The sequence below is a fragment of the Brachyhypopomus gauderio genome, chromosome 9, assembly GCF_052324685.1.
Source record: "Brachyhypopomus gauderio isolate BG-103 chromosome 9, BGAUD_0.2, whole genome shotgun sequence".
In the NCBI taxonomy this organism is placed as follows: Eukaryota; Metazoa; Chordata; class Actinopteri; order Gymnotiformes; family Hypopomidae; genus Brachyhypopomus; species Brachyhypopomus gauderio.
The window spans coordinates 6531276-6551098 of NC_135219.1; the positions used below are offsets into that span (position 1 = coordinate 6531276).

A 19823-nucleotide genomic window follows, 5' to 3' on the forward strand; every position below is an offset into this window, starting at 1 on the left:
TTTAAACGGGCAATTGTTTGGAGACCTTTGGGGAGTGGGGGTCCTCCATCTTTCAGGAGATAGAAGAAAGCCTCAGAGAGACACTGAAAGTTACAAAGTGAGTCATCGCTTTTCATGTTTTCAAAAAAATCAAGTATATCCAGCAATCCTGCTTCAGTTCCCTTTTGCCTTTTGGTGTGACACATATTACACAAAAATGCACAAGTTAAATTGCTTTTCAGTCAGTATTACCTTTAAAACTATATTGTCACATTGTAGTTAGCATAGTTTTATGGTGTTAGCGTAAAGGCACATTGCTTAATGTCATGCTAAGTACATGAAACCTCATATGGTGTGACACATCATAAGGTGTGACAGGGTTTTCTTGTCACACCATATGATCATTTTGTCACATTATGATATAAACTGTGTATAAATACATAAATAATGGTCTTGATACATTTTTATAGTTAATAGTTTGTTGAATATTTTATACTTTTAACATATTTTGACTATATATGATTATAATATAATCATATAATATATGATTATATTATTGACATTTAATATCTACACCAACTCAATTTGGTGAATCACTGCTATCCCATTTTCAAGCTGAATCCATGTTAAACTACATCATTTTCTCACTCAAATGTTTCCCTTTATTTATTTAGTTTGAGGCAGATTTCATTAGATGACGAGAGATGGCACACAGATTTTAATGATACAATATCAGCTTGCTGTTTGATCATTGTTTTACTTATTCTCATTCTTAAATTAATTTATGCTTTAAATATAAAAAAGTTCAATGACTTACCAAAGATTATTAGAATTTAACACTTTAGCCAGAAAAGGTAGATTAGAAATTGGCCTGAAGTTAGTAAAGTTCTCAGGGACTAAGCCAGGTTTTTTTAGCAGAGGAGTAACAGCTTTTAGCTTCAAACACGCTGGAACCAATCCTGAAGTGAGAGATGCATTTATGGCAGATGTCTCAAACTCAAATTACCTGGAGGCCTCTAACCAGGCTGTTTTCGATGAGGGGCCAGATTAAAGGATCGTGACAAACAGCAGTGGGAAAAGGGTAAAACAACTATTTTAATATATAAAAACTATGTACACCTACAGTATTTCAAAAAGGCTCAACTGCAGCATTACTTTCTCTTTTTGCTCGCTGGAAATAGTTTTGCTGCAGGGAAAGATCTTTTCAAAGCTGAGTGACTCGTGTCTCCCTCTCCTCTCCTTCATATCTAGCATACTGCTCTGCATGTTTGGTTTTATAATGACGCCTAAGGTTGTACTCTTTAAGCACGGCAACTTTCTCCTTGCATATCAGACAAGTGGCGGTTGCATTGAATTCCACAAATAAATAATCGATTGTCCATCTCTCTTGAAACTGTCTGTGCTCCAGGTCAACCTTTTATTGTTTGAGAGTTTCGAAAGAGACATTTTGGCTAACAATGTTTTTGTGGGGAATAGTGAGCACATGCGTAGATACGTGCAGCCTACGAGTGGACTGAGCTTTATTTTTTACTTGCACCACGCAACGCTGCGTAAGCCAAAAAAATTTATAAATACCTTTGTATTAAGGGGATAGATAACAGGGAGGCAATATTTTACACACTGTGTTGGGATTGTTGTCTTCTTAAGGAAGACAGAGGCAGAGTCTCACTGCTGAGTTGTTTGTCGTTGTTGCTGCCAACCTTCACCTTGTTTTGCTTGGTATTGTACTGCGTTGGATGTCTCGCCACCCTGTCTCCATTTGGAGATTTCTCTAAAACCCCGTCTGTTTGAGTGATTCCACTCCTGCGCCACTTTCTCTGGCTACCACTAAGAAACCACTAATACCGTTATCTGTACCATGCCATCACAAGTATCGTTGTAAAGCTCTCATTCTCCTGCTCAAGGCTGTCAGGTCCAAATATGGCATTTCCCTTTTCTATCTGTCCATTGGAACTCAGGAGTCTTTAGATAGCGGGACAGACCATTGGGCAACACAGCAATGGCTAATAGAGCACGTAGCGCGTTTGAATGAATTAATACGTGGATTAATTTGTCCTAATTGTGCCAGTACAGGCCTTAAAATTAATATTGATCTGCAGAATCACGGGTTTAATTTTAGAGTGCAGTCTGTACATGGGTACTGCAAAACTATTTATACATCTAACCCTCTTCAAGAGGCTTCATTTCACATTATGGAGTCAGTGTGTGCATTGACCTCTTTACAGGACTTTTGTAATACATTGTCATTGTCATGTAATGCATTGCCATTGTAATTATAATAATAATAATAATTATTATTATTATTATAATTATTATTGCCATTGTAATTGTCATGTAATGCATTGTCATGCCTGTGCCCTGAAGGAAAATGCCAAGCGAGAGAAAAAAATAACAGAGCAGGAGTTTGACAGCTGGAGAGACAAACACATTGACTGTGCTAAAAACTTCACCAGATCAAGTAAGGCCATGGAGCAAGAGTCAGCAAGAGGATGTGAGCCAGGTCTGTGAATCGTCACCAGCTGCGGTACACAGAGATGCTGTCAGATGGGGACAGTGCAGCATTTAGGGAGGTGGTCTCACTGAATCCAAACCCCGGGCACGATATTGTAAAATTGGAATGTATCAGTCAGGCCCACAAGCAAATGGTACAGCATTAAGAAAATTGGGAAGGAAGGGTGTGGGGAAGCTAACTGCAAGTAAATGTAAAACTTTACAGAATTATTACAGGGGGCAATTCTCAATAACTTGGGATCACTGGATCAGATGGAGGCAGCCATATGGGCAGGTCTCCTCCACTGCATGTCTACAGATTACACACCAGGTGTAATCCCTCCTGGTGCTGGTATAGGAAAGCAGAGGAGAATGGAGAAACACCTGCTAGTCATAAACACCATGCTGGAAATTTTTTAGCACGAGAGGTAGGGAAGAAGCTCATCCCTGTGTATCACTGCATGTCAAGTGACAGCCTGCTGAAAGAATGCAACATGGAGGCACTCAAAATACTAATGAGTGCCTTAATTCTGTTATATGGGTACGGTGTCCAAAAACAAATTCAGTGTTGAGGCAGCAGCAAGTGCCTTTAATGAAGGTATTTCTGCCATGCTGACAGTTATGGAGAAATTGTGGCTGCAGAGTATAATTATAACTGTCAGTGTAATGAAGGAAGCTGATGTGCTCAGAATGTGCTCAAAAGCAGAGGCTGTTACATCTGCCAGTGTAAAACATAGGCGCAATACTTTGAGCACAGCTAAGAAGAGGAAAAGACATAAGAAGGAAAGGGATGAGGGACCTACATATGGAGCAGGGATGGGCTAGGTTAGGGTTGGGTAACTGTTGTGCAGGATAGACATACAACCATCTAAGGTGGCTGTTCTACAGGTTGCAGTGTGTGTGCTCATGTGTTTTATTTTATTCCATTTTATTAGTCATTATATTGTTCTATATTGCTGTTGTTTATCCTTTTATTGTTGGAGATACTCTAGATTATTGTTGCTAATGATATGTTTAGATATTGATTATGTAAATAGTGGTTTCCAATAAAATTTATGAAATTTCAAAATATATTTTTTTAAATAAAATTAAATATATATATATTTTTCTCTCTTTTCTCAAAATGAGTTTTTTCCTCATACTCTGAGCCAGTAATCTCCAGTTCGGTTGCACTTACATATCTGAAATTTCCCACTTTTGTTCACACCTATATTGTTACGTTTACTACGAGCAGGCATGACGCAAATGCAGGATATTGTTGATTTATTCAAATTACTAAAATAGAATACAAGACACGGGGAGTAAACTGCACAGGGAAACACTACACACAAGGAAATACAATAACGACCACTCAACAATAGACAGCAGGGAAAAATACAACGAATACAAACTAACTGGCTATGACAGATATTAACCCAGTGAAACTTAATGCATACAGGAAACAAGAACGTTAGACATACTAGGACTACTCTGGAACATGGCGAAAAAGTGGGGAACACAACAATGAAAGAAACCAGGCTAACTAGAGACTAGTGAAAACGCTCAACTACAATACGGAGAACCAGAGGCAAAACACTGACAACAAGGTACAAAGGGAATGAAGCGAACTAGAGGAGAACATGTGAATACAATTAAAGGGGATACAGGGAGAGAGCGTAAACGAGTAAGGAATCATGTATAACTTACAAACAATGACTGACAAAGATAGACCGGGCAGGGGCAACAAAATACACAAAACCAGGGAAGTGAAACAAGACAGGTGCAAACACTGAGGACAGGGCGTGATAGACAGGAGGGAAACCAGGGAAACATGAAAACAAGGCGGGGCTAGGGTAGACGACACGAGATTGGGAAGGAGGGTGGAGCTGGACATGACATATTCAGAAGATTTTTACAGAGGGAATTCTTCATATATCAATTATAGCCTGAATTATCTAACAATTTATGCCGAATATCATGGTGAAAATGTTTTTTGCAGCTTATGACAGTCTTTTCTGATTTATAAAGTGATAGAAAGATAACTCCAAAATTCCTTCTGTAAAAACCTTTTGATTCTAATATCAACAAACAACATAAACCCCTTCAGACCTGATTTTTTTCCACTGAGCAAAAATTCTAATATAATTATAAGATTTTTTTTCTACTGAGCATATTCTAATATAATAAACATGCAACAAATGATCACGTGACCTATACATATACATCAAATGAATGGTACATCATTGAGACTTCAGTTCACTTCCATTCACTAAAATGAAACTTCATAGTGCATTGCCTTACTTTTAAAATAGTAGGCTGTCCATGAAGCATAACTATAAAGAAAATATTTAGAAAAGACATTGGCTGGTGGATATCCTGTATTATTTCCGATAAGCAGCTTTGAAGCAGTTTCGGTGTGGCACAAAGCACAGGTGGATCTTACATTTGTCACAAAAGACATGTGTTTTTCCTTTACAGCAGGGGTGCCCATTACATCAATCGTGTGTGGGTACATCGCATGACATTAAAAAGTAGTGGATGAATCTGCACTGACGGTTGTATTTTGATTGACATACATGGTAGCCAATCCGACGTCAAGAGTTTGACACCCCAAACTTACCTGTCGGAAACACGTCTCGGTTGTTTCAACCTTCTGGCACAGACACACTAGCCGGGTTTCCATCCAAACCTTTCGAAAAAATAATGCGCAATTTCCAAGTTTCGGCAGAAAAAATGCGAATTAAGCCTTGTCTCCATTCATTACAGTTATGAGAATAAACTTTAGATCACGTGAGAGGACGCCAAACAATAGTGGTTTTACGTCCATCTGGCAGTTACGCATTTTTGCACGTTGAGGTTTTGAAAAATTTTTTTCTTTTTCTTTTCTATACATGGAGAAGTTAAATTCAATTTTTGCTCTCTCCAGAACTGTTTTTGTATGCATTTGCCATCTTTACATCGTGATCATGTACAGAACCACATGACTTGAGGCATGATACATCATCGTTTATGCGAAAAACCCTTTTCCTCCAGTTTTTCCGAATTTTGGTGATGCGATAGTCTAACTTTTCCACCTCCTCCTAGCGTAAAAACCTTTTTGCGATATTTGGGGCTTTTTTCGAATTTTGGACTTTTTCCATCCAGCTTTTTTCATGCGCATTTTCAAAATGCGCAAAAACTCGGTGGATGGAAAACCCTCTACAGGCTATCCCTGGATAAAAATCCCTACCCCTAGCTTAACCCTATCTTAAATTCAGTGCCACATTATGAAGTTTTTGAGTTACTCAGCTAGCTTGCTATTTAGCTAAGCTAAAGCTCTCACATTGAAATGAACTTGCCTTTATTTCAAGATAAAATACACTGATGAATGGAATCGGTTAACTGCACATCAAAGAATTTAGACAATAAGCTAGGCTAATTATTTATGTAAAGTGTGATTAAAGGACATATCTAGCTCTCTATATTCCATGCTGGAATATAGAATCATGGAATATATCATTGCATATATGCAATGATATTCCATATCACTGCATTTGTTGAGGAGCTAGCTCCGTGCTAATAGAACACTGATTATGTTAGCTTAGCTAGCATGAATAAGTCATACTAGGTATTGCCAGTGATAGCCCATGAGTTTTTACTAGCTACCTGTGCTAGCAGATATAAATAACAAAAACATAATTTATTCATTCTTTTAATGGTTGAATATTTAAAATCAAATATATGTCAAACCAGAGTGGAATGGTTGGTTTTACTGCAGTGAAGTTTTGCCCTGAAGCTTATGACTAATATTAGCAAACAGCTAGTTAGCTAGTTACCTAAAACAAAAAATTGATTTTATATAGTGCGTGTGTGTGTGTGTGTGTATATATATATATTAGGGGTGGGATGCAATAAAAAAAATTATCAAATTAATCAGAAGCTTTGTTATTAATTAATCGAAATTAATCACATTTTAGTGAGAAATATTAATTTAGGTTTGAATGATGAATGAATCAATTAACATTTTATTTTTCCACCAGTCTACTACACAGACCAATAGATGAGTGCAGAAAACAGAGCAAACAGTTTTCAGAACACTGGAAATTCTGACCAAAAATGTTGTTTAATTTTGGGAGTTTTGCTCAGGTTATTAGAAGAATAAGAAGAATTGAAGTGGTCAACAAAAGATGTTTTTTAATACCATTTTAGATGGTATACTTTTTCTTTAATTTCCCAGGCCTCTTTCACAGGCATCTCCATAGTGCCTAGAAGTGGTCTTCAGCATGCTCAAAGCAAATGACTGGATCTTCCATTCATCATCTATAATATGAGCTGTCACACCAAGATAATTCTTGTTGCTAACAGAGGTCCAGTGATCCCCAGTTAGAACCACATTTGTGGCGCTCTTCACAATAACCTGTTTTACATCATACAGCTGCTGGATTTTCTTCGACATTGTCTTTCTGGACGGCAGTTCGTAACTTGCATCAGTTGACGCAATGTGCAGCACTTCTTGTAAGCCTTTATCTTCGACCACAGAGAGCGGACAACACTGCAGATAATGTGACGTGTCAAGTTTAACGCATCCGTCGCTCGCTATGGCCACTCGCGAACGTTTAATCCAGGCTTAAGGGTCCAATGAAGGTAATTTAAAAACCAAGACATTTCCTCACTTAAAAAACTCGGGACGCCAGGGACAGGATGTGAAAGACAGACATGTCCCGGGAAATATGGACGTTTGGTCACCCTATCGTACTAGGAATACATTTAACAGCTAAGTTATCATTACTGACCTGAGCGTTAGCTCCAACATGTTTTGCGTTGAGGTTGTAACGAAGGGTGGAAGTGCTCCTGTGATAAGCAAACTCCTTCCTGCATGAAGTGCAAATAACACTATTTTTGTTTGTACTTCCATCTGGAAGTTTCTTATATTTAAATTTCCCATCCACCAGTGTAGCCTCTTCAGTCATCGCCATCATGATCTTATTGTGCGTCCAAATAATCTGTATGCCTGGAACCAGGGTTGCCAGGTCCTACAAAAATAACCCGCACAAAGTCAGTGTAAAACCCGCCGAGTGTAATCTGTCGACGAGGGGTGGCGAGTGTAAGTTGTCAACAGGGGGGGGGGGGGGGGTAGCCCAACTCAAAAGTAGCCCAAAAAACCACACCCTGCGACCCCAGAATTGTTACCCGTGGTAGATGGTCAGTAGCAAACTGTGACCATTAAACCCAAGTACCCGTCGCTGCAGACTCAAAAGTCCAGGGGGTGGAGCTGGATCTAGATCCAACTCCTCCCACCGTCCATAGTTTCTTTTGGTCGGTCCAGGGGGTGGGCGGAGCTGCATCTAATCCAACTCCTCCTAAGTGTCGCTTACGTTTTCCGACCAGGAAATAGAAATCCAATAAATTCACCCTTTTACATTTTAAAGATCAAAATGTTCTTTGAATGTTATTTAAATAACACAATACACGTTTTTTTAAGTTTACAAGAAAACGTAAAAGTGGACAGGAATAATGATCTGTGATTGCCAACATAATAAATACAGTACATTTCGTAAATATGTACTATTTTTATTTTTTTTTTTTACCTTTAATAAAATTACTTTTTTCGTTAGGACGGTACACTTCAGGTGTGCAGAATGGACAGTGGTATTTACTGCAACAAGTAGTGCACTGCACAACTGAAAGCGTCTGTCCTTTTTTCAAAACAGCGATATGCATCTATAGATGGATGGAAAAATATAAATAGCATTATATTAGTTGTGAAGTTTTTCAGTGAACTGGTTAATGAGGATCATGGCCATTACATGCACACACTACTGAATAACCCCCCTCGACGTGTCCATGCGGTACTGAACAGCACAACCATTACAAATTTTAAGTAACTACAGCAAACATGAATTAATTTAACAGTTTATGTCCAATATGAAGAAGACAACATACATAAGGATTTTATACATCTGTATTCTGTTTAGCTAACCACTCGCCTTCTAACATCAGTTTTTACCGTCACGTACTTAGACACCTAAATTAGATAAACTTAACAGTGGCTGTTCGTGCAAACAGAAACAGTCAGATTTAGTATAATCACCAAAGGAAACTAGTTACTAGCATTAGCGAGATGAAAATTGGTTTATTATTAACCTACTTTCACATTCGTGATTGTTCACAAATGATAAGATAAGATAAGATAAGATAAGATAAGATAAGCCTTTATTAGTCCCGCAATGGGGAAATTCACAATTCCCAGCAGCAAAGTGACAGTGGTACAAAGTGACAAAGTGACAGTAGTACAGAGGACAAGACTCCAAACTTACATTGATACATATATACATAGAATATAAGCGAAAAGAACTATAGGCAAAAAGTGTATTGCTAACGAGAGCAGTGCTGATTGTACAGTCTAACTGCAGCAGGGGTGAAGGATCTCCGGTAACGCTCTGTAACACACCTTGGGTGACGCAGTCGGTCACAGAAGGTGCTGCCCAGAGCTGATAAAGTCTCAAACATGGGGTGGGATTCATTGACTATAAGAGTTGCCAGTTTTTTTAGCATTCTCCTTTCTCCCACCACCTGAACGTATGTGAGTAAATAAGAATAGTAATTTAGGACGACAACGGTGATTTGGAATGCCTGATCTGATACAACTCTGCGTAGTGCAATTACTTCAGACCAATGAAAACACGATGGTGGGAGGAGTTGGGTCTAAGATCCAGCTCCACCCCCTGGACTTTTGCTTCTGCACCGACGGGTATCTCATTAAACCTGGGCCTGCTCACATACCCTATATAAAATAGTGGTTACAAGTGGTTACATATATATATATATATATATATATATATATATATATATATATATATATATATATATATTGGTCTGTCACTTGTTTGTGTATAATTACACAAAATGTACTGTATTTGTTTATCTGTTTATCTACTAGTGAATATGTGGGATCCAGACTCCTCCCCTTTCTGTTTCTTCTTTTGTGGTGTTTTATATATAGTATAAATAGCGACTACCCAGCTTGACTCTCCCCTTTTCATTTTAATATCGTGGGAGAGGTATGTCACTATTTGTTATTCACCAACTTTATTTCATTTATGGTGGTGATGGTGAAATGTTTCACAAATCTGTTATTTGTGCTTCACTCACTTTTCTTCCGTTATGCTTTTAGAGTGCTCGAGTGAGTTTTTCAGCATTGTTCTATGCACTTGCTATGTACTAACAGGTATGTGTAGCAAGGCATGCACGTTGCGCGCGCCGCCCTTTTCATTTTAATATCGGAGAGAGTGCTGGAGTAAGTTTTTCAGCACTGTTCTATGTACTTGCTATGTACTAACAGGAGTGGCTGATCCAATAAAAGAAGATTGCCTACAAAGATTGCATGTGGATAGTGATTCTTACACAACGCAGAAACACACCGGTCACACACACACACACGTGTATATATATATATATATATATATATATATATATATATATATATATATATATATATTATATTATATTAGGGGTGGGCATAGATAAATTTTTAAATCTAGATTAATCTCACTGAAATCTTGAAATTAATCTAGATTAATCTATATTAAAATGGCTCATATGCGTGCTACGCAAGTAATGACTAAAAGTCCGTTTTTGAGATAGGGTTTCTTAATACAGAGGGTGCATTAGACCAGGGGCTCATCTCCTGTTTCCAAAATGCATCAATGACTGCTTGAGGAAGCTGTTCTACTTTGATACTTGAAGAAAAAAACATGCTCAATAAAATGTAGGCTACTCATTTATTCAGTTAAACATGAATTTGTAAGCCTACATACTGTACATTAAAAGGGGTTGATAACATGTTTATTCAGCTAAACATGATATTTGAAATGTAAGCTAGCATTTAGTACATTTAACCTCACGGACGTAATTTAGGGGGGACTTTTTCAAAAGCCGGTTTTGGTCCTCTGCAGTTTTAACGGTTAAAAAGAAATATTTAAATAGCGACGAATCTAGCACTAGGACCATGCAGAAAACGACCGCTCCGAGCTCCGCTCCGGTAACACTTTACGTTCCTAAAAATGAATTTTCCATTAAGCAAACCTGGCGACTTTGTGGCCGTATCCATGTAAACACACATACGATTTTGTAATTCACAGGTTTGAAAACTCGTTCTCAAACTCCTCCCACCATCGTGTTTTCATTTTGGTTAGGAATACAGCCGAACTAAGCTATCAAGTTGAAAGTCATCATAGTTTGCTTACCCATTTTGACCCAGTTCCCAACCCAACTTTAAGAATAGATTAACGGCGATAATTTTTATATCGCCCGATAAGAGTATCAAATTAACGAACGCCGTTAACGGCCCACCACTAATATATATTCAACAACCTGTTTTATTTCCAAAAGCATGCCTATAAAGGTTCTATTAAAGAAAAAAAATACATACCTGCTAACCAAACTCCCTGCAAAGATGTGTTGTGGCACGTCTGTAATGATTTGGGAATGTAGCCTAGGCTCAGAGAAGAGTTAATTGTAGTGAGCAAAGGTTCACTATTACTAGGCAGTAGTTCATTGACCACACCAACTGGTACAGCATCAAGTATACAGTGCCTGTGAGGTTCTGACAGATCAGAATTTTAAAAAAATTTCAGGGGGAATTTATGGTTTCATGATGCATAATTCAGGATGCTCTCAAAAAAAAGAAACAAAGAACTGTAAGACAGATGATAAACATGTAGGGCTATCGTTAGCATCAGGAGGAACTTATCCGCAGAAGAATCGAGACACAGACATGAGGGAAGACCTCAAAGAACAGGCAAGAAAGATGACATTAGATTCTTACTGGAGAAAAATAGATTACCAGCAAGCTTTGCATACATGTTGCACACACCAGAGCTTCACAAAGGGGGCCCATTGTAAAGGTGCTATGTAGGGGTCCACTTCTGGAAGGTCAGGCATTGAGCGTTGATTTCCTAGCTTGTAGCTTCCCTCTAGTGCCTGATAACTGGCATTCTAGGGTTAAAATATATTCTTATTCTCAGGGAACACCTACTTAAAATCCCATATTAATATTCCATGTCCTAGGGTTATAGGACGAATTATTTTGAAAAGAAATTATAAATGTTTTAATGAGCAGGCTTTTTTGCATGACATCCATCAAAGTGATTTAAACAGAGTGTGTTATATGGATGATGTAGAACTGGCATGGGATTATTTCAGAAACACATTTCTATCTATAATTGACAAGCATGCGCCTCTACGAAGATATAGGGTGAAGGGTAGGGATAACCCATGGTTTAACGAAACACTTGCAGGAGCCATTAGAGAAAGAAATGAGGCTTGGGTTAAAGCTAAACGGTTTAATGATGATAAACACTGGTTAATCTACAGGGCTTTAAGAAATAAATGTACAAGATTAATAAAAAATACAAAAAGTGAGCATTATTTAAACCTAATACAAGAAAATCTAAATGACCCTAAAACATTCTGGAAATTAGTTAAATCTACTTCCGGGGATATGCCACCCCCCACCATACCTGAAGCTGTTAAAACAAAACAAGGAGAAGTGAGGGGTAAACAAAATTTAGAAGAGGTTTTTAATAGGCATTTTATTATGGCAGGAATGGTGACACAGGCGACCCTCTCAACCTCTAATGTGGACAGTGAATCCTCAACTGTCTCTACTAACCTTTTGGATGCTTTTAATTTTTCATACATATCTGCTTATGAGGTACAAAAGGCGCTTTTAAACTTAAACTGTAAAAAGTCTGCTGGGTCAGATCACATTGAGCCATATTTTCTTAAACTAGCTGCAAGATTGATAGCTGACCCCATTTCTGCTATTTTAAATCTTAGTTTAATCAGCGGCTCTATTCCAAATTCCTGCAAATCTGCCCTTGTCCGCCCACTGTTAAAGGGTGGTGACCCTACTAATTTGGACAATTATCGTCCTATCTCCAGACTATCGGTTATGGCTAAATTATTTGAATCACTTATTAATGAACAAATAAAACATTTCTTGGCTAGCCATAGCATTTTAAGTCCTATGCAGTCTGGTTTTAGGCAAGGACACAGTACGATTACTGCGATAACATCAGTGACAAATGATATTATTTCTGCTTTAGACAACAAAAACTCATGTGCTGCTCTTTTTATTGATTTGTCTAAAGCATTCGATACAGTCTGTCATGATCTTTTATTGCAAAGATTGAAAAGTATAGGTTTTAGCCCCCCTGTCGTTAACTGGTTTTCTAATTATTTGAGTGGTAGATCTCAATGTGTAACCATTGATAACTGCACCTCATCCTCTTTAGAAGTTAAAATGGGTGTACCCCAAGGATCAATTCTAGGCCCTATTCTGTTTTCTATTTATATAAATAACTTAGGTGTGGGTTTAAGTCCCACAAAAGTACATCTTTATGCTGATGACACAATTTTATACACCTCTGCATCATCAGTAGAAGAGGCTGTGATTTGCTTACAGTCTGCTTTTAGCCTGGTACAAAATTCCCTTGTAGGGCTTAAGCTGGTTCTAAATACAAAAAAGACTAAATTCATGGTCTTTACACGTTCACACAAACAATGTAATGGGTCTATTTTTACCACTAATGGAACACAGTTAGAAAGGGTATCCTCTTATAAATATCTAGGAGTATGGCTTGATGAAAAATTTTCTTTTAATACACATATTGAATGCCTCTTAAAAAAACTTAGACCTAAACTAGGATTTTATTTTAGACAAAGAAAGTGTTTCCCATACAAAGCAAGAAAAAGGTTAGTAGAGAGCACATTCTTATCAGTATTAGACTATGGTGATATAATTTATATGCATTCTTCACAATTGCTATTGAAAAAGCTGGATGTTTTATATCACTCTGCTCTGCGTTTTATTACAGGAACAGCAAATAGGACTCATCACTGCTTGCTATATGATATGGTGCAATGGTCCTCTCTCTCTTTTAGAAGAAAGTTTCACTTTCTGACTTTTACTTTGAAAGCATTATTGGGTAACTTGCCACAATATATCTCAACATTGCTTTCTTTACACACTAGTACATACAGTTTACGGTCAACAAATAAGTTATTATTAATTGTACCCTCAATAAGGACTGATTTGGGCAAGACATCCTTCTCATACTATGCGGCATATGCCTGGAATGAACTCCAGAACACATTGCATTTAGAGACACTTCCTCCTGTCAATATTTTTAAAAACCTCCTAAAATCTACTCTGACAGATCATTGCCATTGCTTTTAAATATAATGTCCATGAGTCTATTTCTCTAAATGTATTGTCAGTTGTGTTTATGAGAATTGTCTTGTTTTAGTTGTTTTCTTTTTCCTTAGTGTATGTTGCATGTTTTAGTTTCATTCATATTTTATTTCTTTATTTGATTTTGTAGTTTGATTTTTGTCTTCAGTCCTCTTGCAGTTCTGTCCTGTGTCTTTGTATTTTTATTTTAAATGTTTAACTTGCTGCCTGCCACTCTTGGCCAGGACTCTCTGGAAGAAGAGCCATTGTGGCTCAATGGGACTTTTACCTGGTTAAACAAGGGTTAAATAAAAATATATAAAATAGGGTTTGGGAGGATATGGTCATTCAAAAGGTGATGAAAAAGCTTGATGTTTCTCTCTGCACTTCATTGTGCTGGTAATTTTCCCTGGAGCCTTTCACTGTGCAGTAATCTACTGTGATGAGTGTAGACAATTGGGTCATTAGTCTGTTGTGATGATTGCGGACATGTGGGTCATTAGTCTTATGTGATGATTGCGGACATGTGGGTCTTTAGTTTAATGTAATAAGTGCAGATAGGAGGGTCATTCATTTGATGTGATGAGTGTGGACATATGGGTTATTAATCTGATGTGATATGTGCAGACAGGAGGGTCATTAGTCTGATGTGATGAGTGCAGTTATCAGTTGTCAGATTGGGTCAGTTGTCCGATATCATGACAGCAGAAGGGTGGGTCATTTGTCTGATGTGAGCTCTGATACTCCGTTTGGCTTTTTCAGGAAGGACTTTGAGGACCTTTTCGACATCATCATCACTAACGCTCTGAAACCAGGCTTCTTCTCCCTCATTCCACAGCAGAGACCATTCAGAACGCTGGGTGAGACATGCACACATACGCATACATGCATGATGTCTAGACATTAGTGGGAAAGAGAACCAGAACCGGTCCAGTGGATGTGAGGTCACTTACCTCAGCCAGCCACAGAAAGTGCTGCCCTGGGTGAATCTGAGCAAGGAAGTCTTGTTTTCACAACCAAAATTAGGTGTAGCCTAACCCTACAGATTAGGTGTAGCCTAATTAGAGAGAAATGTACTGCTTTGTTCCTGGGTTAGTGGCAATATTGTATATTTGTTATGCTTTCTCTCTTTTTCTCTCTCTTTCAATTCTGTTCAGTTCATTGGTGTTTTATCATCATGACAAACATTAATGCTTGTAATTTAAATTTATTTTAAATTGAACAAACAAAAAGTTTTAAACATAGATGATGAATTCTGCACCTCTCCCCCCCACCTCTCTCTGAAGTGAATGACTTGGAGGACAGTGTTGGGCTGCCAGGCTTAGATAAACCTGGCTGGTATTCTCAGGGCAACTGGCCTCATCTACACGAACTGCTGAAATCCATGACTGGCAAATCCCAGCCCAAGGTGAGATGGGGGGGTTGTTACTGGATGGTGTTGGGTTACACACATGTCATAAACAAATTATGAATATTCATTCACCCATTCATATAAAAGTTTTGGTCTGTTTGTGTTGAATGTCCTGGTGAACTGCAGTGGCGGGAGAAGGGAGGGGCTTAAGCAGGATCTCAGAATGCCACCGTCAGAGAGTCACCCTATCAGTGTCACCCTGTCAGAGTGTTATGGAGTCCCTAATTGGACTGTTAATGTAACTGACTGCTAAAAGCATTTCATGACCACTGAGGATATGGTGGGTGTGACTGAGGACTTCCGCACTACAATGACAGTCAAATAAAAGTTTGTTTGCACAGCAACCTATGGCAGAGAGATGGTAATGTGTTTTTGAGGCCAGATCTCCCCCACAGGAAATATTAATATGTCTGATAATGAGATTAGACCTCCCCACTGGCAAGTTATTTCTGATTGTGAGATCAGAACTCCCTTACAGGGAGATGTTGAAGATGTCTGATTATAAGATCACAACTTCCCACATCTAGTTCATATCATGTTGTCCTTGTGAAAGGTTACTTTGTTTTTTCAGCAAACAGAATCAGACACTCAATCGTACACTGTAGATAAAACTGAACTGTAATGCTAAATATTCAGCATTCTAATGCCATGATTAGAAGACATTCTAATGCTGGAACCATGACTCAATCCACTGTGTCAGTACACTGCTCACTGTGCACATGTGTGTGTCTGTGCATGTGTGTTTTCTTCTGCTGCAGGTGGTGTATTTCGGGGACAGCGTGCGTTCAGACATGTTTCCAGCCTTTAGCTTTGGGAAGTGGGAGACGGTGATGATTGTGGAGGAGATGGAAGGGGAGGGAGTGTGTGGAGTTAACTCCACCCCCAGTCAGGCCCCTGTAGAGAAGAAAGGCAAATTTGAGGTGAGTCCCTCTCTCAATCTTTATGATGTACACACACGCACACACAGTGTGTTGTGAGTGTGATATAACTCTTCTCCCGTTGCCCTGGGCCCTAGCTGCCCAAGTGGGTTGTTGTACCAATGTTTGTAATGTAGCTGGGCTAGGGATGGGGTGTCTATAATGTAGCTGGGCTAGGGATGGGGTGTCTATAATGTAGCTGGGCTAGGGATGGGGTGTCTATAATGTAGCTGGGCTAGGGATGGGGTGTCTATAATGTAGCTGGGCTAGGGATGGGGTGTCTATAATGTAGCTGGGCTAGGGATGGGGTGTCTATAATGTAGCTGGACTAGGGATGGGGTGTCTATAATGTAGCTGGGCTAGGGATGGGGTGTCTTTAATGTAGCTGGGCTAGGGATGGGGTGTCTATAATGTAGCTGGGCTAGGGATGGGGTGTCTATAATGTAGCTGGGCTAGGGTTGGGGTGTCTATAATGTAGCTGGGCTAGGGATGGGTAGGGTTAAGGTGTATAATGTAGCTGGGTTAGGGTGTCTAATGTAGCTGGGGTAGGGTTAAGGTGTATAATTTAGCTGGGTTAGGGTGTCTAATGTAGCTGGGGTAGGGTTAAGGTGTATAATGTAGCTGGGTTAGGGTGTCTAATGTAGCTGGGGTAGGGTTAAGGTGTATAATTTAGCTGGGTTAAGGTGTCTAATGTAGCTGGGGTAGGGTTAAGGTGTATAATGTAGCTGGGGTAGGGTTAAGGTGTATAATTTAGCTGGGTTAGGGTGTCTAATGTAGCTGGGGTAGGGTTAAGGTGTATAATGTAGCTGGGGTAGGGTTAAGGTGTATAATGTAGCTGGGTTAGGGTGTCTAATGTAGCTGAGGCCCCTCATTCTTTTGGGTCGCTGGTACAGGAAAACTGGACTTGATGTCCACCTCAGGTCCATCCCAACCACCCACTTAAATACAGGGACTACCTACAAGTCACAGTTATTATTTTAATTTCTCCTCAGTTATAAATGAGGGTAAAAACAGTATTAAAACACATTTACACACTATTATTAAGCTCGTTATACCCCGTGTTTACCATTTTCTGGCTTTCCTTCAGTTTGTTCAGGACAAAATTAATAATAACAGCTCACTGGTAAGTCTAACATGACTTGCTCTCATCCTGCTCTGACCCTTCTCCTTAAGGCATGTGTATTATTCTCCTTAAGGCATGTGTATTATTATTATACTAATTTCACTCTTTCACTCTACTGATTGTTCGTCTCTTCCTTAAACCTGTTGCTGTTACACGTTTTCAAGAAACCATCCCTTGATGTTATAACAGCCCATCCTACTAGGCCATCTTTGGCCACTAGAGGGGGGCATAGTACTGCCTCACTGTAATTCGATCCAACAGAACTCAAGGGCTGACTGTGGGTCCTATTTCTACCTCCTCTCTACAGTCTTGGGTCTTACCTCCCATCCCTCTCTCGAGTTCTCTCTATCCTTCCTTATTTGGGAAAGCCATTTTGAAGTTATAGCTTTCCTTTTGCTGTTTGAGCGTGTCGGTCATTTCCCACGACAGCTTTAGGTGTTAAATTCTCAATGTTGCCTTGTTGGTGTGCCTGGTCAACCTGAAGATGGCAGTTTGCTCTCTGCTCTGGGTGTTTCATTTGCCAGTGATGTCAGCGAGAACTGCCAGCCATGTCCTGCTCTCCGCTGATGCACTAACCACATTTAATGTTTACAGCATTGTGATGTCCGCTCCTCGCTCACTGGATGACTGGACCCGCACATTTGCAAAGCTGCTTTGTGAAAACAGCTGTTGTAAAAACGTGCCATACAAATAAATTTGACTCTGACTAATTCTTACTCCTTGACCCTAGAGCTGCTATAAATACTGTTGAAAGCAGTTATACCATCCATCTATCTAGACTTTCTTCTGTGTTTGAGTTTCAGCTCCAGTAGTTGAAATCATACTTCACTGAGGCTGTTTTTTTGTTAACTTGGGCAAACTCAAACCTTCAAAGGCTGCAAACAGTCAAGGTGTGCCCCAGAGTATGCTGCTTGGTGCTTTTCTTATGCACCCTCTTTGTAAAATTGTTTATCGTCATTGGCTTAGAGTTCAGTGCTATGCTGATGACACCCAGGGCTGTTATCATTAGATATGTCTCTGTTCTGTCTTATGATGATGCACACAAGAGCTTCCGCTATTCTGCCACATAGGTCCCTGATTAAGTGAACTGTTGAGCTACAAACCTGAATGAATATGGATAACACTGATGTTCCTTTAGATGCACCCAAGTCTCTGGCATCAAGATAATTGCCTTTTTTCTGGTCTCTCTGTGAAAACCATATACACACTGCAGCTTGTTCACAGTTCGGCTGCCAGGATTCTTGCTTGTCATAGGCGTAGCCAAAGCAGGGCCTGGGGTAGCACTGGAAACCCCTGAAATCTGATTGGACCCCCAGGTGCCACTCCAGATGACTGCATTGGGCATGAGACACACGCAGTTCAAGCAGTTCACACGCTCACATGACACACCTCGTATCTCTGACACACAGAAATTACTAGGACAGTGACCACCAAGGTGGTCAGTTAATTGAGAAATGTACCTAACGGCCAATCAAAAAAAGTGCATGGACAAGCATTATATAAATTGCTTTACTGCTGTTACTGTAGTATTATCATTCATGTTTTATTTGACTATTTACATCCTTTGAAGAATGCTTCACCACAAGAAAATGCTTCATTTTGTGTCCTAAATGAACAGAGCAAGTCTTGCTCCGTAACTGGGGTTCACAGAACCTGAGAAGAAGATTACACGTGGAAGTACAATAGCTAGGGGGGGGGGGGGGGGGGGGGGGGGGGGTAGTCTACACAGCTTAGACAGAAACTGTACATTTGGGCAAAGTGGTGGGTGGGCAGGCAGAATTAGCACAGCCAGTACAAACACTGTTCAGGCAATGGTGCTCCTGCCAAAATTCAGTTAACTTGTCCTCCATTGTAGACCTCAGTTGCGCGCATGAACACATGGCTATGTTTACTTTTTATGGTCAGTTTTCACTGACTATTAGGATAGTTCAGTTTGAGTTGCTGACCACTGTACCCTAGTAGTTCACGCTCAGAATCGGGTCAGAAAAGCTAATTATATACTTTGAACTGCACTGAAATAATCAAGTGTGTGTGCAACCCATACACTTTTCAATTCTTTCTTTGATCTGTCAACTCCAGCTGTCCCAGAAACTGCAGACTGACCCGCATTTACTCAGCCTGGGTAAAGGTCATGGAGTATAATTCTACCTTCAGTATAGAGGAGGATGCTCACAGCCAGGAATCAATGATGAATACAGCCGTAATGATGTTTATACATTTGCATAGCATTGATGCCAGTTGCTATTGCTTGTTTTGCATGTTTCTGTCTGTTAGGATGAGGGCATGAAGACGCCTTCAGCCGTGTCTGAGCAGTGGGGGTCGTATTTTGTGGATGTTCAGAAGGGAGAGGAAGAAGAAGAGAGGTTGAGAATGACATGGTGTTGTCACTGCATTCACACCTACAGCACTATGGCCATCCCCAGTGTGGAGGCCATCACAGGTACCCAACACCGCCAAACACCTACAGCACAATGGCCATCCCCAGTGTGGAGGCCAAACACCAATTTGTGAACATGTGCTACTCCTCCTGAGCTTTATTACACATAATAATGTGTAGTTAGTGAAGTGAAAGAACTTTGCTTACATGGCTGATGAAGGACCTCTGAGGAGGAAAGCACATATATACTTCACTGCCATTTTAACTATCTGTACCTAACTTTTACTACAGCACACTGGTATTAGTCTCTCTCTCTCTCTCTCTCTTCACAT

The 19823-nt window shown here is 39.5% G+C and overlaps 1 protein-coding gene across 1 annotated transcript in view; it reads left to right on the forward strand.

Annotated features, from left to right (window-relative positions):
* The window catches only part of nt5dc1 (5'-nucleotidase domain containing 1), a 55912-nt gene that overhangs the window by 34247 nt on the left and 1842 nt on the right, over positions 1–19823 (forward strand). Inside the window, exons 8-11 of the mRNA XM_077016694.1 lie at positions 14426–14523; positions 14950–15071; positions 15833–15994; positions 19389–19554. Of these exons, the coding sequence (XP_076872809.1) occupies positions 14426–14523; positions 14950–15071; positions 15833–15994; positions 19389–19554 (548 nt within the window). The remainder of the gene's footprint in view (positions 1–14425; positions 14524–14949; positions 15072–15832; positions 15995–19388; positions 19555–19823) is intronic.